General features: G+C 38.2%; 1 protein-coding gene across 1 annotated transcript in view; it reads left to right on the top strand.

The window, feature by feature from the left end:
- Window positions 1-22,854, top strand: part of PLAA (phospholipase A2-activating protein) — a 32,544-nt gene extending 9,690 nt beyond the window's left edge. Inside the window, 14 exon segments of the mRNA XM_006903708.1 lie at window positions 81-274; window positions 2,733-2,833; window positions 2,931-3,051; window positions 3,436-3,603; window positions 4,322-4,457; window positions 5,445-5,614; window positions 7,543-7,700; window positions 8,337-8,556; window positions 9,295-9,298; window positions 12,504-12,569; window positions 15,375-15,445; window positions 18,489-18,587; window positions 19,693-19,857; window positions 22,289-22,854. Coding sequence (XP_006903770.1) covers window positions 81-274; window positions 2,733-2,833; window positions 2,931-3,051; window positions 3,436-3,603; window positions 4,322-4,457; window positions 5,445-5,614; window positions 7,543-7,700; window positions 8,337-8,556; window positions 9,295-9,298; window positions 12,504-12,569; window positions 15,375-15,445; window positions 18,489-18,587; window positions 19,693-19,857; window positions 22,289-22,854 — 2,239 coding nt within the window.
- Window positions 22,855-24,617: the final 1,763 nt, after the last annotated feature.

A 24,617-nucleotide genomic window follows, 5' to 3' on the forward strand; every position in this document is an offset into this window, starting at 1 on the left:
TTTTTTAGTTATGGAATAAATGCTTAAGCCATAATTGTAATTGAACAAATGCTTATCTCATAACTCTGATTTCTTTCCAGTCCTAACAGGGGCTTTACTGAAATGCACTGTATGAGTGGCCACTCTAACTTTGTGTCGTGTGTATGCATCATACCATCAAGTGATATTTATCCCCGTGGACTTATCGCCACTGGAGGAAATGACCACAATATCTGCATTTACTCACTGGACAGTCCAGCACCACTCTACATACTAAAAGGTCATAAAAATACTGGTGAGTATAGTGCTTTAATTGGTGGTCTTCTCTATGGGAAAATGTTCATTTTTTGAAAGAAAAACACATTTGTTTCTTTATATTGTCGCTTTATTCTGTTACTATTGTGTCTTATTTTAAAAAGTAAAATTTTAATGCACTTTTCATGTTTTTGTTTTTGAAGTAGTTTATATAAAAAACCCCACTTATCAACAAAAAAAATAAGATGAATTCCATTCTTGGGGTTCATATCTGAATTTACATAGCAAACTTAAAACCGAGAAGTAATGTGTAGGGCTTTGGTATCATTGTTGAAATGCCTACTACTTTTGAATACTGTTTGCTGTGATTTTTGCTTTAACACTCATCATTATAAAATGATAATGCAGTGTGTGCATTTACTGTTTTTATGTATCTTCAAAGATTTGGAACACATATAAGTAAATAGAAAGGACTCAGAACTTTTTAACGAGTCTTGGTGATTTAATGGGTTCCATGATGGACTCCAGCTGTAAAGATGGCAATTCGAATTGGCTAGCTGCTCTGTGGGAGTCATATGCAGCAGTGAGCTCCCTCCGGTTAGAGTTGACAGCCCCAGGGACCCAGAGGAGGATTACCAGGAGGCAGGACCAACTCAGGGCCATGGGGGGTTTGATTTCTGTTCTACACATGTTGAATGTAATCCCAGTAAAGAGTTTGTACAACATCAGATGGATGTGAGTGTATGTTATTTTCAGTGTGGAGCAAAATGAATTTTCTTTAAATATTTTGGAACTCTTCAAATGAATACAAAGTAGGGACATAGTATTTTATATTGTTGTTATGTACCATCAAGTCAGAACCATCCCATAGCCAACTCTCTGGTGAGTTTTTTTGTTTTTTCCTGAGATTTTTTTTTCTTTTCTGTAAAGATTGTAGCCAAGAACCCCTAGGGAGAACTTCTCTAGCATAGGAGTAACAAGAATTATAGTAACAGGAGTCAGTTCATGGCAACAGGTTTGAGTTTTGATAGATGGAGCTTAGAGATTGAGGTTTTGTACCAAGGGGACCATCTGGTCATCTGATCTTTTAGGTAGGAGAGTCCTTCATATATTCATAATGGAAAGTCTTAGCCATTGCACTGTCCTTTAGAGAAGCTGCCCTTTCTGCTAGAGTAATACCGAGAGAGGGGACATGTCGCTGGCCCTGACGCAGTGGATGCAGGGGGTTGGTGTAGGCACCACAGTTCTTCTCTGTACTTGATAGGGCATCTCATGCTATTGCTTTTTGTGACTAAAACCTGTATATTTTGCTTTAGTACTTCTAAAAATTGAATTTCCTACAATCTCGCTGTCCTAAATGTTGGTGCTGTTATGTGCCGTCGAGTCACATGTGACTCAGCAACCATATGTACAACAACTCTGAAGCCTGCCCTGTCCTAAGCCAGTCTCACTGACTGACACACCCACCTCCAGTTACTACCCCTATTGCCCAATTACTGTGTCAATCCATCTCATCCAGGGTCCCTCCACCCTTCTGAGCATGATGTCCTTCTCTAAAGACTAGTCCCTTATGGCCATGTGACCAAACTACATGAGCCGGAGCTTCAAAATCATAGCCTCCAAGGAGAAACCTGGTTTCACCCTCTCCAAGACAGACCTATTTGTATTCTTGGTGGTCCGTGATATGTTCAGGCCTCTCCTCTGGCAACTCAGAGGCATCAGTTCTTCTGTCATCCTTAGTCATTGTCCAGCATAGGAAGTGATTGTGAAGACCATGCCCTGGATAAGGTGCACCTTGTCTTTAATAATTCACCACGTACTGCAGGTCTTCTTGAACTATTATTGGCTACATACTTAGTCTAGGTAATAGAGTTTGAATGGATAATCTATGTAAGTAGTTACTTTGCTTTTAATCTTCCTCCTGTGAATAATTAGATAACTTCTACCATTTTAGCTAAGTTACATAATTTTCTGTTTTGTTTTTATAAATTATAAAGACATTTACAGGGTTATTATTCTAGCCTAGAACTCTTTTAGGTAATCTTTCCTATATGTGATTTTTAGCTTTTGTGATTCTGCATCAAGGGTAATAATAGCACATTTGGTTAATCATTCCAGTATTGTTGAACATAGCTTGGTTCTAGTTTTCTGTCATCTTAATTAAAGTGATCCTAAATATCAGTACTTCAAAATAATCTTCATTGACTTTCTATTGCATTGAGTCTGGAGCCCCACTTTGTCTTGCTCCCTCATTTTCAGACAGGTTCAGGAAGGACCTGTGGTGGCAAAACTACGACTTATATTGAGGAATATATTAACACTGAGGAGTCTGTACTTTTGACTTGACTTTGCTCTACACTCTTGCTTCTCCATTGAATTCTTAATTGGCTAATATACTGTAACATGAAGTACTTCTAAAATTACAGAGCTTAAGTAACTGAAAGTTGATCATTTTTTCTATACAAAAATGTTTTAACTAGTGACTTTTTCTTTCCTAGTTTGTAGTCTTTCCTCTGGAAAATTTGGGACATTACTTAGTGGTTCATGGGACACCACAGCTAAAGTCTGGCTGAATGACAAATGCATGATGACCTTACAGGTACCACAGATCTCTGTCGATATTCTACATAATAATGTTATGTAATAATAATAATAAATGGTTAAATGTAACAATTCTGTGGCAACTTAACTCATAGGGTCATACAGCAGCAGTGTGGGCAGTAAAGATACTACCCGAACAGGGATTGATGCTGACTGGATCAGCAGACAAGACTATTAAACTATGGAAGGCTGGAAGGTGTGAGCGCAATTTTACAGGTAAGATCACAGTAGACAGCTTTTAGAATCTCAATATTATTTGCTCATTTTTTTTCCCTGAAAACTTCAGAAGATTTAAAGTGATAGTTTGAAAAACATCAGTGTAAATTAGTTATTGTCCAGCAGCTCTCTGTTGCATAGAAAGTAATTGCAAAGACACAGGCGCACCCTAGACTCTAGACTGACATTGTTGCTTCCCTGCTCTAGAGAGGTCCCTGGCAGCAGATTTCCCCAGTGCACAGTGAAATACTGTGCTGTTTTGAAGAGTGTAAAAAAATCTGTTTTGATTTCTCACGGATACAGTTTATAATGTTGGGGAGGTATAAAATAACTCTCAGCCAAATGATCTGTCTTACTGATTTACTTTATTCTCTTCTAATGCAGGTCATGAAGACTGTGTAAGAGGCTTGGCAATTTTGAGTGAAACAGAATTTCTTTCCTGTGCAAACGATGCTAGTATTAGAAGGTGGCAGATCACTGGCGAGTGTCTGGAAGTATATTATGGCCATACAAATTATATTTATAGCATATCTGTCTTTCCAAATTGTAGAGGTAAGACTACCAAGGTTTGTATTTAAAATTTGTCTTAAGCACTATTACATCCTTTTCCCAAGATAGGAGGAGGAAGAATAAATTTTTGTGTCTTGAGTAAGTTGGTAACTTGTGTCAAAAATAATCTGCCTCTTAAAACGAGAAATTGGACATCTTTTTTTTATGTGCGTTAATATATATGGCTTAGTTTTACACAAGCTTTGGCTTCGTCTCACCAATCTGATGAAGCAGTCTAGCATATTCTGCTGTTCGGACAAACTAGATGATTGTGTATTAAAATGATTTTGAGTGTTTGAGGGAAGATTTTATATCCCATACAGAATGTAAGCTATGCTGTCATATTTATAAAAAATGTGATTTTTTTGAAGTTGTATGAGGTTTTAATGACAAATATATAAAATTTAAAACTTCTCAAATACTGTGGGGAGCTCTGGTGGCCTAGTGGCAAGAAGCTGCACTGCAATCCCAGAGATAATGTGGTTCGAATCCACCAGATGCTCTGCCGGAAAAGGAGGGGCAATCTCCTCCTGTACCTGTCAGATCTGATTTGACGGTACACACACAAAAAATTAAAAAAATAAAAAAATTAAGAAAAAAAAATAAAAAAAACCACAACTTCTCAAATACTGTGAGATTCAAACAATGTCACTGTTTAAACGTGATCTATAGACGTGTACTTAAAATTCAAACCAATTTTTGTTGTGTTCATTCATTTTAGATTTTGTGACAACAGCAGAAGACCGATCTCTCCGAATTTGGAAACACGGAGAATGTACTCAGACAATCAGACTTCCGGCTCAGTCCATATGGTGCTGCTGTGTGCTAGACAATGGTGACATTGTGGTTGGTGCGAGGTATTTATGTTCTAGTGAATTAAAAACTACCATGGTGTAGGCATTTAGTACGAACTAGAAAGGAGCCCTGATGATACAGTGGTTAAATGCTTGACTGCTAACCAGAAACACCAACAGTTCCAATCCATGAACTCTGCCAAGAAAGAAAGATGGTTCGGCCAGTCTGCTTCTGTAAGGATTACAGCCTAGAAAACCCTATAGCGTGGTTCTACTCTGTCCTGTAGGGTTGTCCTAAGTGATATTTAACCCCACTAGGTAGTAGGTTTAGAGTGTGGAGGGAAGCCAGGAGGAGTTTTAGACAAATTGCAAAGACTGTATGCACATTTCTGCTGGTCAACAAAACAAGAATAGAAGTAAATGCTTTTCCACTAGATAGATAGTGCATTATACCCAGATTTTACTGCAATATGAAGTTGAACTATTGAGTGCAAAAAATATTACAGAAAGTAAATATTGGAATATGAAAACTTTGATGATTCATTAGAACCAAAGAAATGATAGAGTTAAGAGGAAGATGATTAGAAAGGGTGTAAAAAGGGAATAGCAAAGCTCCAGAGTTTTAGTGCGAGTCCCCATTAGTAAAAAATGGGCAAGTGAGAGAATTTGAATCAGCAGGTGATGGCTTTGGTTGTAACTTCCTGAGGTCTGTGTGGTGTTAAGCTACACTGGTACCGGGAAGTCATAGGCATTTAGACTGAAGCCTAGTGTGAAGAGTGATACTAAAGATGAAGATGTGAACAAAACTGCCAACGCCAAGCAAAGGAAGCTTGTCTCTGAGGTAGAAAATAGAGGAGGATGAACAGAAAGGTAAAGAAACAGAAGGTATTGTACACTGAAGCGAGTATAGTGCTGTTCTCGGTAATCAATACAAGCAAACATGTTTCACATTCATAAACATTGGTAATTGTGGCCTTAGATCATTCTAATGTGGTAATGTTAATGCTCTATGACTGTGACCTTGAAAATACGTTTGTTTTCCTTTTATAGTGATGGTATTATTAGAGTTTTTACAGAATCAGAAGATCGGACAGCAAGTGCGGAGGAAATCAAGGCCTTTGAAAAAGAACTCTCTCAAGCCACCATTGATTCCAAAACTGGAGATTTAGGGGACATTAACGCTGATCAGCTTCCTGGGAGGGAACATCTGAACGAACCTGGTATGTATCTCAGTGTCTTCAGTAGGTAAATGAAAATCATTATATTTACTTTTTTTGAGAATTACAAGAGACTGGGGGGAAAGCATTGTTTTGCTAGTTTTTAATAGTATTCTCATTGCATGTGTTGGGTTTTGAGGATTATTTTTTACTGTCACACAACCACTGCAGGTAACTGTATACTTCCTCTCTCCTTCCTCTGTCTCCCAGTTTAGATGTGGAGCTAAGCTTCCCATAACCTCTTTCTTCTTTCTTTGATTTCCAAACACTTAGGATATAGACACTCAAAAGCTACTAATACAATAAATTTTTGCCTGACTGAATTCCTTCAGGCTGTGTAGATTGAAAATGAAAGTGAGATTAAATAAATATCAGCTTAAAGTGTTTGAATCATTTGAATTTGTAGTCAGAGGACAGCTGTTGTCTCAAATTATTGTGTGTATCCCTTACTCCTTCTGAGATGGTTCTCAAAGAGTTGGACCCCTGAAGGCTTTGCTGAAATATTAGCCATGAATTCCTGTAGGAGGCCAGGAAGCATAAACTGTCAGTGAAAAGTTATGTAACATAAACAGCAAAGGTAAACAAAAGTGATGGAAGGATGGACGGAAGGAGGAGAAGGTGAAGTCAGAGAGGATGGTAAGGGAAGATGGTACTTAGCTTGTGCGCCACTCTGAGGTCAGTGGTTTAACAGATAGTGAAGTGTTTTGAGCCAAGAGTGTAAGAGTCTGCTTAATCATTAGAATGTCTGTATTTTCTGGGTTGGAGATCTTCTGAAAGAAGGCTGAAAGCAAAGTGTATAGACTTGAATTAATCTAACATCCAGCAATGATCATGGCTTTTTCAAGGGGTAGCAATGGTTGTGATGAGAAGAAAAGAATATTTTGGAGGATAGAATTGACAAAATTTACTGGAATATTGGCTATGATACTGAAAGAAAAAACAATCAGACTCTTCCCAATTTTTTGACTCAGCAATTAATCATTTACTGAGGTTGTTGTCACGAGACATTCAGTAATAAAACTTGCTTTATTTCCTGTAAGCCAGTCACTTTCTAGTAGATTCATGTATGTTTTTAAAAATTTACAGTTTCCTTTTAAGCATAATTTTCCAAACAAAGATTCTCACCACTGGGCCAATTGGCAATTCATTATGGATGGTGAAGAGATTGAGATAGTTAACAGTTTTAGTTTGCTTGGCTCCAAGTTAATACTGCTGTTACCAGGAGACAAGGGACAAATTGCATTGGGAAGGTCAGCTGTGAGGGACCTCTTAAGAGTACCCAAGAGCAATGACGTAAGGCTGCAGACTAAGGTACACCTGATCTGGGCCATAGTCTTCACAGTTGCATGCTATGCATTGGAGAGCTGGACAGTGACTAGGAATGATAGAAAGATAATTGATGCCTTGAGCTGTGGTGCTGGAGAAGAGTGTTGAATATACCATGGACTGCTAGGAGAACAAACAGGTTTGGCCTAGAGAGAGTGAAACCAGGCTGCTCCTTGGAGGCAAGGATTCTGAAGCTTCGTCTGACATACTTTGGGCATGTTGCAAGGAGGGACTGGTCCTTGGAGAGGGACAGCACAGGAGAGGAAGACCCTCGATGAGATGGATCGATTCATTGATTGGAGTAATGGAAGTAGGTATGTCGGAGGCAGTGAGATTGGTACAGGATAGAGAAGGGTTTAGGGCTGTTGTACATAGGTTGCTATGAGTCACAAGTGACTTGACAGCATATAACAACAACAACTTTTCCATACTTAACATTTTAGAATTTTTTGTTTACCATTATTTCCTTTGAACCAAAGTATATAATTTCTTATGAATGAACTTTAACATTAGCAATCTTCCATCTAATGTTTATTTCTATTTTACTAAAGCACCCTACATTTTATTTCTTAAACTTTTTTTTTTTTTGAACTTTTTACTTTAAGGTACTCGAGATGGACAGACTCGTCTAATCAAAGATGGAGAGAAAGTTGAAGCTTATCAGTGGAGTGTTAATGAAAGAAGATGGATAAAAATCGGAGATGTTGTTGGCTCATCTGGTGCCACTCAGCAAACATCTGGGAAAGTTTTATACGAAGGGAAAGTATGTCAGCTTTTCTTTGCTCATTAGCATTACACAAGTATTTGTTCTCTATGCTGATAAAATATTTGATGATTTGACATTAAAAATGCATTACTTTGAGGAAATTATCTTCCTGTTTTAAAATAGCTTATTTTAAAAAAATTTTTTTCTACGTGAAGAGAGTCATACTTGATAAACAAATTTTGGCTTTTGGTTTTCTTTTAATACTTAAAATACATGAGTTATTCCTGACTACTTCAGATTAGAAACTTCTGTACCTCCTTTAATTCTTCATGCCTGACTATAATTTAACTTAAGACATACAGGATTATGCAAAGCAGTGTTTTTGTTAGCAGTGTGTTTTAGTGAGCAGAAGTCTAGTACGTCTGGCCTTGAGATTAACCTCTTGGAAGCCTCTTTTGATAATTGAACTAATCTGTAGCCTTCACCCATTCCCTTAGGAAATCATTATTTTGCAACACATGCAGATAATTACTGTTAATATTTATGTGGCAAAGAAAATTACTTTATCATAGTATTTTAAAGAAGTGTTGAATAGTAAGGATTATTAAAATGTAAAATGATGCATAATGTGTGATACATATATTAAGAACAAGTAAGTTAATCATGTATTTCCCTTTTGTATTCCTATTAAAGGAATTTGATTATGTTTTCTCAATTGATGTCAATGAAGGTGGACCATCATATAAATTGCCATACAATACTAGTGATGACCCCTGGTTAACTGCATACAACTTCTTACAGAAGAATGATTTGAATCCCATGTTTTTGGATCAAGTGGCTAAGTTTATTATTGATAACACAAAAGGTCAAACATTGGGACTTGGGAACACCAATTTTTCAGATCCGTTTACAGGTAAGATAGTATTTGTAATAAATTTTGCATACTTTTATCAGTATTGATTGATTTCTTATGTACGTAGAATAGCCATTTAAGTAAAAATCAAGATTATAGTGATAGGACAGATGATTTTGTTTTTACTTCACCTCTTTTTTGTTGTTGGGTACTGGTGAATTGGATCTGTCTCACAGGTTTTCAGAGACACTAAATGACATAGGAGGTGATTGCCCATCTTTCTCCTGTGGCATAGCTGGTAGATTTGAACTTCATGCCTCTGAGATGGCAGTGCGTCTCCGTACCACTAAGCCACTAGAGCACTCTTTCTCCCCCCTTGTTTTATACCATTGAATCAGATTCGACTGGCACAGGAGGAGATTTCCCCTTCTTCTCCAGCAGAGCATCTAGTGGATTCGAACCACATGCCTTTGGGATTGCAGTGCAGCTTCTTGCCAGTGGGCTATCATAGCTCCCTGGAGCACATAACTTTTAGCACATTATAATATTAGGAAGTCTGTTTTCTTGAAGTTGTTATAGACTATTTTCTTTCAGAAATATAGGAAAGAATTTTAAAACAATTTGCTAATTTTTTTTCATTTACTAAATTTGAAATGAAAGAGACTTACAAATTCCTTTACATAATTGCTCCTTTAAAAAATTTATATGTTAGCGAGCTCTTATGGCCTAGTGGCAAGAAGCTGCACTGCAATCCCAGAGGTACATGGTTGGAATCCACCAGATATTTTACTGGAGAAGGAGGGTCAGTCTCCTCCTGTACCAGTAAGATCTGACTTGACGGTACACACACAAAACAAAGTTGTTGTTTTTTTAAAAAAAAATGTATATATTGGTAAATAGAAATTCTGTTTGACATGAGGCTAGATTGATTACTTCCGCATTAGTTAGGACTGAACTGTGGGTACTTTTAGTTTGTATATGGTTTGTTCTGTGATTTTCATTTTAAGTCATATGTTTATAACTTAGTTTGCTCTGTGAGTGTTATAAAGGGATTAAGTTCTCATGCTATTACATAAATTATAATCCTAGTAGAATAAGTCTGAGTTCTGGCCCCTTGGAAAGGGATTATAATTCTAATATTGTCCTGAGTTTTGCGTCCTGGAGATTGAGACCATGGTATAAGAGACAATTAAATGGTGCAAGGCCAGTTGTAAGTACAATTTTGAAATAGGCACCTGTTTCAGTCTTTCCCCTCATTGTTCCCAAGTCTGTTTTTCGTGTACTAAATGCCCTTCCTGGTCCTCAAGGATCCCATATTCCAGTCTCAAATTCCTGTGTAGATGATCTTTTCTCCCTCATAGTGATCTCAAATTATCTCCTCTCACTGTACTTGAGGGTTTCATTGTCTATTCACATAGTAAAATTAATTCTACCTCTACTGGGAGAAAAAACCTACAACAAAGAAATTGGTAGAACTTTAGACTGTAGTGCTGAAATGTGTTCATGGTTACAGTGTTGTTGTGAAAGTTCTTTTGTGGGAGCAGAACAGACAAAGGCAGTTGGCTGTGCTAGAAATCAAACCAGCTGCTTGGCTTTATTTGATCTTCCCAAACTAATTTTAGAAGCATGCTCTTTTCGTGGACAACTCTGATTATTTCTTTGGCAGTATTGATAAAACTCCCTCCAACTTTGTAGAGGTATAAAAGGAACTGTGTTTCTTCCGTAGCACTCACGCTTTTTAATTCTCTTCTCCAGCCGCTTGGAAGCTTCAGTGACTATAAGCAGTTTTGTTCCCTGCTGGATCCTCAGCACTGAGGACACTGTTTGACACATGAATTAATGAGCCCAGGGTTTCTCTGGAAGATTAACACTTAATGCCTGTGGTTTTAATAGCCACAGCAGCAGGACTTCTGCGGAATTTATATAGGAACAGGACAAGAACTGATTATGTGTGTTTATCATTTAGGTCAGAGACCAACTGTAGTTCTATTTTTATGTTTGCATTTATAGTTATAGTAATACACTGCATAAAATCTGTCATTGTCCAACTGGATAAATACATGGTTCCATAAAGTTATAATAAACCACTTTTTCAAATTGATTCTGACTCAAGCTCCCATCAGGCTTCCAAGGATGTAAATCTTAATGAGAAAAGATTGCCCATCTTGGTTTTGAAATGCAGCGATGAATTCAAACTGCCAGCTTTTTGGTTAGCTGCCCAATATGTTTTATGCTGTACCACCAGGGTCATTTTATAATAGCACTCAGAAAATCCATGTTAGATAACAGGGCATAGCAAACACAATTGCTTTCCAGATGCCACAGATCTGTCTCCTCTATCTTTTGTGAATGAAGCTATTGCACTGCTAGGTATATAATTACACACTACATACAGAGCCTATAATATATTTTGGCAGTCTTTTATAAAGGCCTGTGTTGCTGGCTTATCTAAGTCCAGTACTGTTGCACTGTATTTTCTGTCTAAAAAGTTTACCATGTAACTTTGGGTGTATGCTTCAACTCCCAGACATCAACATCCCCTCCTTTATGCTTGTCTCGAGTGTGGTAGCACTTTCTATTTCATTGAATATATATTCACTTATCATGACTCCCAAGTGCTGGGAAAACCAGTGTTAGTGATGACAGCAGCAACAAAAGAAAAGATGTAGCAATTTGGGAAGTGAAACAAAGGATATTAAACAACATGGAGGGGGAAAATAATTGTCACTGCTCATAATTAAGGCACATCCCACTTGGCACTCAGGGACAGCCTCAGAATCAAAGAAAAAGTCTCTTAGCTGCTAACGACTTGACTCTGATGAAAACCACAGGATTAATCAACATGTCAGATGTTTAGGAACAGAAATATCCTCGTATTACTTGGCTTTGTATTCTGGTGCTTCACACATAGGCAATTTTTTAACAATGCTTTGAAAGTTTTTGCTTCTGCTGCTTCACACAAGTCTTACCAGTACCATGTTCTTGATGGTGTGGGCTCACTTCTGGTCTGTGTCATGTATTTTTTATTCTCAAAAGCTTTTAAATCTTTTCATAGTGCTATTTCTTATACACTTAATAGATTACAGTTTAGTGTAAACATAACTTGTGTACCCTCGTGAATAGAGTCACGTGCCTCTCTTCATTGCCATATTGCTTCGCTGCAGTAATCTACATCTGAACTCACAGTGTCTCCAAGATGTGCCCAGATCACACACATAGACATTGCTAATGATGTGGATTGAGTTATCAGACAGAAAATAGAATCCCTCTGAGCACATTGATGATCACTGCTTAGGCATGGAGCTTATTTGAGATGTACAGTAGGGAGCACTGGTGGCCTAGTGGCAAGAAGCTGTACTGCAATCCCCAAGGCACACAGTTCGAATTTACCAGTTGCTCCATGAGAGAAGGATGGGTATTCTCCCGGGTGATTAACTGTCTCTGAACACCTGCCAGGGGATAAGCTGTGGGTTGACTCATACTTGATGGTACACAACAACAACAAAGAGAAAATAGGATCAGTCTGTGATAGGATGCTCACACAATGTCCTAGCACATAGTGGTCCTATTTCACAAAGTGTATGGATAGAGCGAGCTCTGGTGGCCAAGTGGTAAAAAGCTGCAGTACAATCCCAAAAGCCCAGGGTTCAAATCCACTGGGAGAAGGCTTGGCAGTCTCCTCCTGTGCGATTTACTGCCTCTGAAAACCCACTGGAGGGTCAGCTGTGAGTCAGTTCCAACTCAACGGCACATGACATCATCATCATGGACACTAAACAACACAAGACTGCATTTTAATATGTATGTGTTGGGACTAGAGTGCAAAAGGAACAGACTTCAAACATTCAAACTTGAGTTTCTCCCCACCCGGAAGACTCTGAGTCTAATTTTGGTCATGCTGTCAGTCTTGTTTTTCTTCAGTCTTAGCCTTTCTTTGTGTTAGCATTGAACTGGTTCTTACGTCTGGAGCATTCAAGCTTTTCCTTGGTTTTTCTGCATGCATGTAGTGGTCGGTAGGTCCCGGGCTCTTCGTCAGTGTCCTTTGGTGCGCTGCCTGCCACAGACCCTTTCACAGGGAGGATGCTCTTTTACTGGTTGTCCTTCCTCACCAAGTTTTGTATTTTGCTTTATAATAACTATGCATGTATCATCCAGTCCCTGATTCCCTAATCTGTATTTCCAGTTTTGATGGTTTGCGCTTTCCTTAGCTTCTAATTTTTGTTTTTTCCTGGATTTCTTCTGTAGATTTAACTCACTGTTTGCACCGGTGATCTGCCTACCTGGAGAGCAGAGTAGATTAGAGAGTAAATTTCTAGAGTTCAGTAGATCTTGGATAAAAATCTAGCTACACTGCTTGCTCTGAGAAGTTGGCAAGTTATTTAACCTGCCTGAGCCTATTCATTTTTATCTTTGAAATTAGACAAATAGGAGAACCCACCAAGAAAGACACAGCATGATGGCCCTCACTGATGAGATGCTGCAGGCCATAAACAAAGAATATGAGTCCTTTGAACCCTCTAGATTGAACGGAGCAGTGTAGTCAAGAAGTCTGCCCAAGCGTATGTTGACTTGGAGTGGAAGCAGATACTCTACACAGCTCCTCAGGATTAACCTTTCCAATCTGAGCTTATAAAAGGCCTCAGGAAGCCCTTGCAGTTTCTATGTCTCTTCAGAGTGAATTTATTTACCAAAGTCTACGTACTCCAGCGTAAACACTATTTGAAAGTATTTGCCAGGCATAGACTTTAATGTACCTGAAAAAAAATCTCTATTCAGAATAGCCTTTAATTTATGATGCTCTTCTTAGGTCTTCCACCAGTGTTCCAGTTTACCCAGTTCAGGAAGACATTCACACCTAGTGTGGTACCCACAGACCTTTCATTTATAATATAATATAATATAATAATACCGTCACCTGCAAAACTGGCGGCTTACAACCTAGTCTCAGCTGTGAAGTGGGTTACACTATATGGGTGTATTGGAGCTCTGAATTATTCTCACTGAGCTTTTCTTCCTGTGAATAAGTTATTGGCCCAGACGAGAGTACTTTTTATTTGATGAGCACAGACACCAAATATCAAATTAAACGCTGTTATGTCAGTGTCTGTTAGGAAGTGTTTGATGATATAATGCAGCTTGAATTTAATCCTAAGAGCTGAAGAGCAGAAACAGAGACTTTCTCTTCACCAGCAAGTTCAACACAGCAGTATTCTGAAAACCAAGAGAATTCTGAAATTAATTGATAGCTTTTTCTTCCTTGATCAAGAAGAATATAACCAAGCTTTAGCTGTTATCAACAAAATCAAGAGAGCTGCCAGAAAGCCACTGTAAACCCAGTCTCCCACACTGTCGCACAGTGTCAGCATCTCGAGAGAGGCAGTGATTGTGAAGCTGTGCAAGAGAGCAGACTCCGTGTCCCAGAGGACAACACTGTTACCAGCCACTTAAAGCAGGCTGCTTCAGAAAAGAGCTTACCTTTGGAAACCCTGTTGCCCAGGCCTGCATCGTTATTATGGGGTCACTGTCCTTCACGGGCAGTGTTTTCATAGAGTTACTACTTCATGGAGTCTGTAGTAAGATGCTGAGCTTTTTGATAGGCATGTGGTTAAAACTCCAATAGAAGATAATACCCACGGTGAGCTCTGGTGGCCTAGCGGCAAGAAGCTGTACTGCAAATCCCAGAAGTGAGCAGTTCGAATCCCCCAGGTGCTCTGCTGGAGAAGAGGAACAATCTCCTCCTGTACCAGTCAGATGTGATTTGATGGTACACACACACACACACACAAATAATAAATTTTTTTTTAAAAGAAGATATGCCCACATTGTTATGTTCTTCGTTTTCCTTAATTCTCTCTACATCTGAGTTTTATTTTTGATTTCTTAGTTTAATTTGCATCTTCTATATGTGTAGCACCTGCTATACCAACTCCTCAATTACAAACTTAGAATAGTTGGTAAAGTACTTCATCTTCCTTCCCACAAGGGCTAAAGGGTGTAAGTCTCTGGAAAGCTCAAAACCCTACTTATTCTCTCACCACACTTGTTTCGCTTGTCCTTTTCTCTTTTGTATTTCAAGGAAACAATTCAGAAATAACAAATGTGACTGGGCTGTTATTATGGCCTCCTTCACCCTTCCAAAGGGAGACTTGGAGGCATAGGGGTAAGAAGCTGTTCTGCAATCCCAAAGGCACGCAGTTCAAATCCATCAGCTGTTCCATGGGAGAAAGATGGGCATTCTCCTCCTAAGCAAATAACTGCCTCTGAAACCCGCTGAAGGGTCAGTCAGTTATGTGTCAGTTCGGACTCGATGGTATGCAACAACAACCCTTACAAAGGGAGCTCTGGTGGCTTACTGGTAAGAAATTGTGCTGCCATCTCAAAGGTACACAGTTTGAATCTACCAGGTGCTCTGCAGGAGAAAGATCCAGAAGCTCTTCCCATGTGATTTACTGCCTCTGAAAACCCGCCGGAGGCTCAGCTATGGATCAGGTCCAGTCCTCCAGTACACGGCAACAACAACCTTTTCCTTGTCTCTTCCTTTGAACTCAGCTTATTCCTTTACTTCAGTAGAAGAGTGTTCGCTTTTAGTTTCTTTCTCTGCAGTCTAGTAATGCTTTTCTAAGTTAATTCAACATCTGTAGTTTTAATGTATAGGGACTATAACCCTGATTTTGATTCTTTAGTTAACATGTAAGGGGCATTACTGCATGCCGGCGTTGTTCTAAACACTTTTTTAAATTAAATATAAGGAACATTTACTATTTACATAAAGTGTGACCACTACCAATCTTCCTGAAGCAGGAGCAGGTCGGACTTTGTAGTTTGTGTATTTGCATAGTTTGTGTAGTGTGTTCTTATTTGAAGTATGAATTCATTTTAGGTGCTGGTCGATATGTGCCAGGTTCCACAAGTACAGGAACTCCTATGACTGGAGTTGATCCGTTCACTGGTAAGTACTTTTCATTTCTCTTAAGTTCTTAAATTTCATGGTAACTTTTTTAGTATAAAGATTTGAGAGAGAAAAAATTTCATCTTTTCTTGCTTAAGAATTTTTTAAATAGTAAATTCAGACCGAACTTCTTGGCTTGGCTTTTAGAGTTCCTCAGAGTTTTTTCATTACAGCACTTGTAAATTGTCTGAGGGTGTTTAAAATACCTCAGTCTAATGTTCTGTGTTGATGTTTTGGTGAGTGGGGTTTTATACGCCTGCCATTCAGTTCTAAGGTGGCAACAGGGTTGAAAACTTGCTCTGATGGAATAACGCTGGTTTCTTCATTGCCTCTCAACCATCTGTGCTTAATCCAATCACTACTTCACTCTTTCTTACTGGATCAAGAATGTTGTTTTCTACTGTACCCAGTTTTCTATTTAAGAGGACCCAGAATAACAATTTGCTTTCATGTTTAGGTGGCCTTTTCTTTCAGTTGTTTTTCTTTAACTTTTTTTATATCCAGCCTAGAACCTGACACATCTGACATACATAGGCGCATAAGCACACACCTGCACGCAAAGAGAAAGAATTATGTTTGCTCCTGTTGGATGTTAGTAAAGTGTAAAGCTAACATGTGCTGCACCTCTTGCAAGTATAGGTCTCTCTTGTCATTTATCTTCTCCTTCTACACAATGTGTAATGGATGTGTATTGGGTGTAATGAACATTTTTTGAGTTAATTTTATTCATAAATCCTATCTCCCCTGAGTCAATGTAGAACTTTCTCATAGAGTTTCCTAATATTTATGGTGGCAGGTTTCCATGTCTTTCTCCCAGAGCCTTTGGGTGGATTGGAACCACCAAACCTTTGGTTAGCAGCTAAGTACTTACCTGTTGTACCGCTTTTTAAAAATCATAACATTTTTAAAAGCTAATCTTTATTAATCCACACGAGAAGGAGTGGACAGTTTTCTGTGTGATTTACTGCCTCTGAAAACCTGCTGTAGGGTCAGCTGTAGGTACTTACGATTTTAGGAACACAACAACAATTTCTTAAGTAACATTGATGAGTTGTAATGAATTAGCCAGACCTTGAAGAGGAACATCATGCTTGGGAGGGTGAAGGGATAGTACAAGAGAGGAAGACCCTGAATGAGATGGATTGACTCAGTGACTGGGGTGATGAGGTTGAGTGTGTCAGAGACGGTGAGGTTGGCATAGGATAGGGCAAGGCTCAGACTTGATAGAGTCGCTGTGAGTCACAAGTGACTCGATGGCATTTAACAGCAATAAACAACTGAATTAGAACATGGAGGAAAGGCCAGTTCCATCGAGTAGAGGCTGCCTTGTGGTGACCCCTCATCAAGTGTCTGAGACTGTAAATCTTTATGGGGGATACTGCTCATCTTTCTCCCAAGGAGTGGCTAGGGGATTCAAACCACTGACTTAGCAGTTAGCATCTCAGCATGTATGACTTAGTGCCACCAGGGCTTCTTGAATTATAACTGAACATTATGGACTCTGCAAGGAGATTATGTTCAGCTATTACTTATAATTCTTTTTAGTGGTTTGATTTTGTGTAAGTTATTTAATGTGCCTGTATCTCTCTTATTCTCGTTTGTAAATTGAAATAATATCTACCTTTAAGAGTTAAGTGCAGCAGAAGGGCTCCTTAACAGCAAAAATTGTGAGACTTTGCCTCACAGACCTTGGCATGTTATCAGGAGGGGCTAGACCTTGGAATAGTGGTAAGAGAGAGCAGACGAGAGAGAGCCCCTCAGTGCAATGGGTGAACACAGTGGCTCCAACAGTGACCTTTAGAAGAACTAAGATTTTGAGGATGGCACAATGTCTGGCAAGATTTTTACCTGTTGTACATAGTAGGGTTACTGTGAGTTGGAATCCATTTGATGGCAACCCAATGCGACAACAGCAGAAATTATTAGCTGTACCTGTTATAACATTAGCTGTAAAAGGCTGATGTTAACAGTACATGATCCTATTTTCTCTAAGTTCCTGTTTGTAATGGTTTGTTGTACATATTAGACCTTTGTAACTCTTAAACAAAGCTATTGCCACCTCTTCTGTGATTAATAAAATAACCTCCAAATATCTCTCTTCTTGGTCTACACATCAGCCAGTGATCATTTTACAACCTGATTCTTATTATGGTCCTCCCTTGTTTGAAAGTTTTTGATGACGTCATTTGAACATTTTCTATTGTCTTGCATGCTTTATATTCTACCTTTCTTCTATCCAACCTTATTGGCCTTTGTTTCAGGAGCTTTACATATGCTACTACTGTCTTTTGAAAAACCTGAGGGCTTACTTCAATTAATAGAGTGCCATTATTTATCCTTTATTTATTATTAGAATAAAATGCTTATTAAATGAACTCAGTGAAACTTTTTGACATAGGATGGTATAACATGCTCTATATTTAGCTCAGAAAACAAGTTAATTATTATACCAATCAAATAAAATTTCTAAAATCTTGTCAGTGATCTTTTAAAAAGTTTTGAAGTTGACAGTTACCTTTAGTTATATACTGAGATAGTTGCATATCTCAAGAATTTTTTTTTGCAGTCAATGAGTAAAAAAGAATTTCCCTTTATTTTGTGCTGTATAGACATAGGAATATGTTGTGTTATTGTTAAAGTGCCATTGAGTTGAGTACTACTCATAGTGACTCTAACAACAAAAGATCTAAACCCTGTTGTCCTGCACCATCCTCACCCTTCCTGACACACAGGAGTCCATTATGGCAGTCACTGTGTCAGTCCACATACTTGAGGGTCGTCGTCTTCTTTGCCAACCCTTCATCCTTCCCAGCATCATGTCCTTCTCCAAGGAATAGCCCCTCCTAGCAACATGTCTAAAGTGTGTGAGGCAAAGCTTCATCATTCTTGTCTCCAAAGAGCACTCTGGCTGTACCCTCTCCAAGACGTATCTATTTGTTCTCTTAGTTGTACAATATCTCAAGACTTGAAAACAGTGTCATACTGTTAGAAAAAGGTTTTGACCACTCCTTTTGAATTTCATCTTCTTTTGTTCTTTAAATAGGAAATAGTGCCTACCGATCAGCTGCTAAAATAGTAAATATTTATTTCCCAAAAAAAGAGGCTGTTACTTTTGACCAAGCCAACCCTACACAAATATTAGGTAAGTGTATTTTTATTATTTTGTTCTAGGCTTTTAAACTGTTCATGTGTTGTCAAGTCTATTTTCCTCCTAACACATACTGGGATTTTGATGCTTTTATGAATAGAGACTATGTAGTATTGCAAAACTGTGTCAACTGTGAAATACAATGTGAATGAAGGAATGTGTGAAACACAATGTATATGAATTTTGTGTGCAAACCAATAAAAAATACATTTTCTTTTTTTAAAAAAAAATTCCTGTTGACTATCCATATAGCTCTTGATGGGCATTGTCCATAGGATTTGCAAGGCTGTGAATACTTACATTTGCCGAGGACCAAATACTTTGCCTATGTGGTGGTTAGTGTCTACAGCAACCAACCAGTTACTTAGCCACTCGGTGCTTAACTCAAGTACATATTTTATTAAAGAATTTTGAAAACTCTTCTGGTCTCATTATGCCTAGTGAATTTGAATTTTAAAAGAATTGAGAGTTTTGTTCCCCACTTTTTTTCCCTTTCCTGTTAGGATTTATCTGTGGCAATCCTGATCAGAGTTTCCCATGGTGTCAATTGGGCACCATCTAGTACTTAGGTCTCAAGATGAAAGAGGCAAAGGTTCTTGTAGAAAATTGAAGCTGCAATCCAGTTCCTTCTCTCTTTAAATAAATACTTAACTCTTCAGCTATTCCATGGACTACCTAACAAGTTGACTTAATTTGGCCAACCGGTGATTATATGTTTTATTGGGAAATGGAGGATGAACTTATGTTTTGTACATATGTGGTATTTTTTTGCATGTTCTTCAAAATGATTACAAATATGACATATTTTAAACTTTATTTAATGCAGAAAGTTGATAAAGTCTTAGTAAATAGCAGATAAAATAAAAAAAATCACAATTTCTTTTTTATCCTATCTTCAACTTTAGAAAGATTTACTTATTTCACCCTTAACTTGATTTCATTTGATACCTGCTGTGAAATAATCAACTTTTTATAGTATATAGCAGGGTATACTCTTCCAGTAAAAACTTCCCCTAATTCTCTGGCAACTAACAACAGCAGCATATATTATCTGGCCGCTTACAGTTAAGAGATTCTGAAGTTTGGTTTTGGATTTTAGGTAAACTGAAGGAACTTAATGGAACTGCACCGGAAGAGAAGAAGTTAACTGAAGATGACTTGATACTTCTGGAAAAGATACTGTCTCTTACATGTAATAACTCTTCAGAGAAACCCACAGCCCAGCAACTTCAGATTTTGTGGAAAGCTATTTATTGGCCTGAAGGTACACAAACACTCTTCATTTTCATATTCCTCTTCATTTCTATCAGTATAGCTGGTCTTCCTAGATTACATAGAGACCTTATAAGGGCAGATGTTAACCTTGCCCTACCCTGGCACAGTCCTCATGATCTCCGATGTCCTTGAGCCCATTGTTACAGTTGCTGTGTCAGTCCCTTTTGTGGAAGAGTCTTTCTCTACTGCTCTGGCCTTTCACCTTTCTAAGTATGAGATCTTTTTCTAAAGATTGTTCTGTCCTTGAAAACATGCCCAAAGTATGTGAGACAAAGTTTCAGCATCCTTGCTTCTAAGGATTCTTTGCTTCCAATCCTTATTAATCCTTGGTTGCATTTTCTCCAAGACATATTTGTCTTTTGTCCATCAGTGGGATATTCAGGTCCTTTTTCCAACATTACAATGCAAAGGTATTGATTCTTACCAATAATGATGTTATTGTTAGTCATTGTTCAGTTTTTAGGTGCATGCAGAGCAATTGAAAATGCCATGGTAGATCCAGCACACCTGATCCTTTAAACTAGTATGTGTGCTCGTCATCAGCACCCTGGAGAAGTCTTTGACGGTAGATTTTACCAGTGCAACAGTGTCTTTTGATTTCTTGACTGCTCTTATTGTGTTGATTGTGGATCTATGTAAAATAAAATTATTGGTAACTTCAGTCTTTTCTCCATCTATTATAATGTTAGTTATTGATCTAATGGTGAGAAATTGTGTATTCTTTAGTGTTCAGATGTAATCCATATGGAGGGCTGTATTGTTTGGTCTGCTGCAGTATTTGAAGTCCTCCTTGCTTACTGTAAGCAAGATTGTGTCACCTGCATAACACAGGTTGTTCACGAGTCTTCCTCCAATCTAATGCTCCTTTCTTCTTCATAGCTTCTGGCTTCTCAAAAGATAATCTCAGCTAACAGATTGAATAAATATAGAGTCAGCATACAACCCTGAAGCACACTTATCCTGATTTTATACCATGAAATAATCCTTTTTTCTCTTTGGGTAACTACTCCTACAGATAGGTTTCCGAAGAGCACACATAACTGTTTTGGGATTCCTGTTCTTCTCAATGTTATCCTTAATTTGTTGTGATCAACACAGTCAAATGCCTTTGCTTAGTCAATAAAACACAGACATACTTCTGGTGTTCTCTGCTTTCAGCCAAGATCCTTCTGACATCAGCAATAATAATTCGCGGTGATATGGCCTCTTCTAAATCCAGTTTGAATTTCTAGCAGTTCTCAAGCAATGTACTGTTCTTGCTACATCAGCCAGATTTTTGCTCGCATGTGATAGTAATAATATTTGGTAATTTTCACATTCTATTGGGTCAGTTTTTCTTGGAAATGTTTGTGGTTCTACTGAATGTATCATACTGTGAATTTGATCACTTAATGTGATATTCTATCCCTTTCTTGGTAGTATTATTAGATTCTGCTTAATATTTGTTATTTTAAGTTTTTTGTTTTGAGATGAAAATTGATCAGTTTGGTGCTTCATATTATGCCATGAGGAAGGTAAGGTTGCTTCACTTTTAGTAATGCTAACGGTGTTCAGTGGGTTTATCCAGGTGGTGTCTGTCACCTCTCTTCCTTACACAACCCTGATCAACTTAGGAACATTCTGTCAACATTCATTAACCATTAACTGGAATTAACTCTTTGGTCTTGTATGGAATTTTAAAATCAAAGCCTACTCGATTCATTTGACAGGAACTTATTGAATACAAGATATATGCCAGGCTATTTGATAACCTGAGATTTTTTCCTTTTAATTTTAAAGCAAGTATAACAGTAAATCTAGTTGATAGGGTGTTGTGATTGCTATGTACTGTCGAGTCAGAACCAACACATTAGCAGAGCCTCCTGCAGGTTTTCAGAGGCTGTAAATAGCAAAGAAGGAGATTTTCCATCTTTCTCCTTTGGAGTAGCTGGTTTGAACTGTGTGCTTTTGGATAGGCATTGCCGCTCTTTACCGTGGAGCCACCAGAATCCCCTAGCTCACGTTGTTGTGTACCGCTGAGTCGGAACCAACCCAGAGCAAACCCCCCCGCCGCAGGTTTTCAGAGGCAGTTCATCACACAGGAGATTGTGCATCCTTCTATGGAGCAGCTGGTGGATTCAAACTGCTTGCCTTCTGGATTGCAATGCAGCTTCTTGCTGTTAGGCTACCAGTGCTTCCCAGCTCATAGAAGTATGAAAAATTAACCCAAGTTTCAGAAATATACACATTTTTAAATGGGAACATAATTTTTTTACATTTTCTAAGATGATCCTTGTTCATTTTGTAACAGGGTCATAAAATTCCTTAAGACTACATAATAATCATTAATAATCATAAGGAAATTCTGTATTTTCAGAAGATTAAATAATAGTCATAAGAGATTTCTGTAAGTATTAATTTTCTTTCTTTCTTTTTAATAGATATTGTCTTTCCTGCCCTTGACATTCTCCGGTTGTCCATTAAACATCCCAGTGTGAATGAGAACTTCTGCAACGAAAAGGAAGGAGCTCACCTCAGCAGTCATCTTCTCAGCCTCCTGAATCCTAAAGGAAAGCCGGCAAACCAGCTGCTTGCTCTCAGGACTTTTTGCAATTGTTTTGTGGGCCCGGCAGGACAAAAGCTCATGATCTTCCAGAGGGAATCACTGATGTCCCATGCCGTAGAACTGAAGTCAGGGAGCAATAAGAACATTCACATTGCTCTGGCTACATTAACCCTGAACTACTCTGTCTGTTTCCATAAAGACCATAACATTGAAGGGAAAGCTCAATGCTTGTCAGTAATTAGCACGATCTTGGAAGTGGTACAAGACCTAGAAGCCACGTTTAGACTTCTGGTGGCTCTTGGGACACTTATCAGTGATGATGCAAATGCTGTACAATTAGCCAAGTCTTTAGGCGTTGAGTCTCAGATAAGGAAATACGCCTCAGTATCAGAACCAGCTAAAGTAAGTGAATGCTGTAGACTTATCCTCAGTTTGCTGTAGCAGTGGGGTGTGGGGCTAAGATTTTAAATTGTTTACTTTTCCCCCTCACATTTTTCATAACTGATTACAGGTGAAAAAATACTGTGGATTAAGTAACATTTCAGATATTGTAAGGGGGGGAGGGGTGAAAAAGAAAAATAAAAAAATTTTGCACTGATTTACTGTGAGATTGTACTGTTAGTGTGGGTAGATTTTCAAGGTTAAAGAAACTATGAATGAGCTAAAATCAACAACAAGGTCACTATAGTGGCATTCTGCTCCTAGATTAACCATTCAGGAAAACAAGGCCTATTCTTACTAGAACCTGTCTTCACTAATTATCTAAACTGTTGTTAATTGTTGGTCGTTGTCTTTTTTATTTAACTTCCAGTCCACTCACTTTCAATGTTGGCTTCTTTTAACAGCTATTAATATTCCAGGATGTTGACTTAAATAATTTGAAAACAGATTAATATTTGTTTGACAGATCAATTTTTAGAGGAAGAAAAACATGTATTGATAAGCCTACATGTTTCTTGAGGTCACATATCAATTCAGAGAAGGCCCCAGCCGATTCTAGGATTATGAACCAGTGTCTTTTGCCTTTGATTATTTGAAGAAATTTCTTTTCACTTTTGATACTTGATTACTTATGCTTGGCTATTTGTAGTCTTTCAAAGGGAATTAGGAAACCACATTTATTAGACCTATTATTCAAGCAAACACAACTACATCATATTATTTAGAAGGCCAGTGAAGTAAGTCGTGTTGGAGAGGAGTACTGACTATCTCATGGACTGCCAAAGGAACAAGCAGAGAAGTCTTAAAGAATTATGTGCGGCCAGATACTCCTTAGAGGCACGGATGGTGAAGCTCCGTCCCACATACTTTGTGCATGTTGTTAGAAAGGCCTGTTATTTGGAGGGGGTCATAATACTTGGACAGATGGAGGGTCAGCAAAGAATAGGGAGACCCTCAGCAAGATGGCTTGACACAGTGACCGCAGCATTGGGCTTAAGTATGCCGGAGATGGTGAGGCTAGGACAGGCTTCAGATCTGCTCATACAGTTGCTGTGAGTCGTTCTTGACGGTACATAGCAACATGATGGTTAGGGCAGTGCACGGACTACTTTGTTTTTAAGCCTTAAATACCATTTAAAAAATATTATTCTAAAAATAATATTCAGAAGAAAATAGAATATTTACAGTTTTATACAATCATTGCTATGCATAATTACTATTGATCTATGACATCATCACCTAGTTGAGAATTCTTAGCAATGAGTTTCTTGACTCATTGCCTGTGTGTCATATAGAAGAGCAGTTTTCCAGCAAGGGCGAGGCGCTTTTAACTATCCAGATAAGAAAATCAGGACAATGTGTTGAATATAAAGAGAAATACATGTTTTGTTTGGTGTTAAATTGTAAGTTCCTGGTATAAACCTTTAAATGTTTGCTGGTTAAATTTGAAACCTGGGGAAAAAAGAAAAAAAAATTTGGAACCTGGATTAACCAGCTTTCATTTTGTGAATTGTGATAAAAAAAAAATCAAATGGCAAAGCAAATAAATTAACCAAGTAAGTGTATTCCCTTACAGTATACTTCCCCCCCCCCTTTTTTTAACAATTAAATCCAGCATTCAATCATACGTACAAACATATCTGTGCAATATACTGAAATGCTGACTGCCGTTGATTTGGAACTAAATCATAGCTGAGTTTCTATTGGGCTTCTGAGGCAGCTCCTGGTGGAGCTGCTGGTAGAGTGTAACCACCAAATTAGTG

This window comes from Elephantulus edwardii, unplaced genomic scaffold (assembly GCF_000299155.1).
Source record: "Elephantulus edwardii isolate Elephantulus edwardi_28Jun2011 unplaced genomic scaffold, EleEdw1.0 scaffold00014, whole genome shotgun sequence".
NCBI lineage: Eukaryota > Metazoa > Chordata > Mammalia > Macroscelidea > Macroscelididae > Elephantulus > Elephantulus edwardii.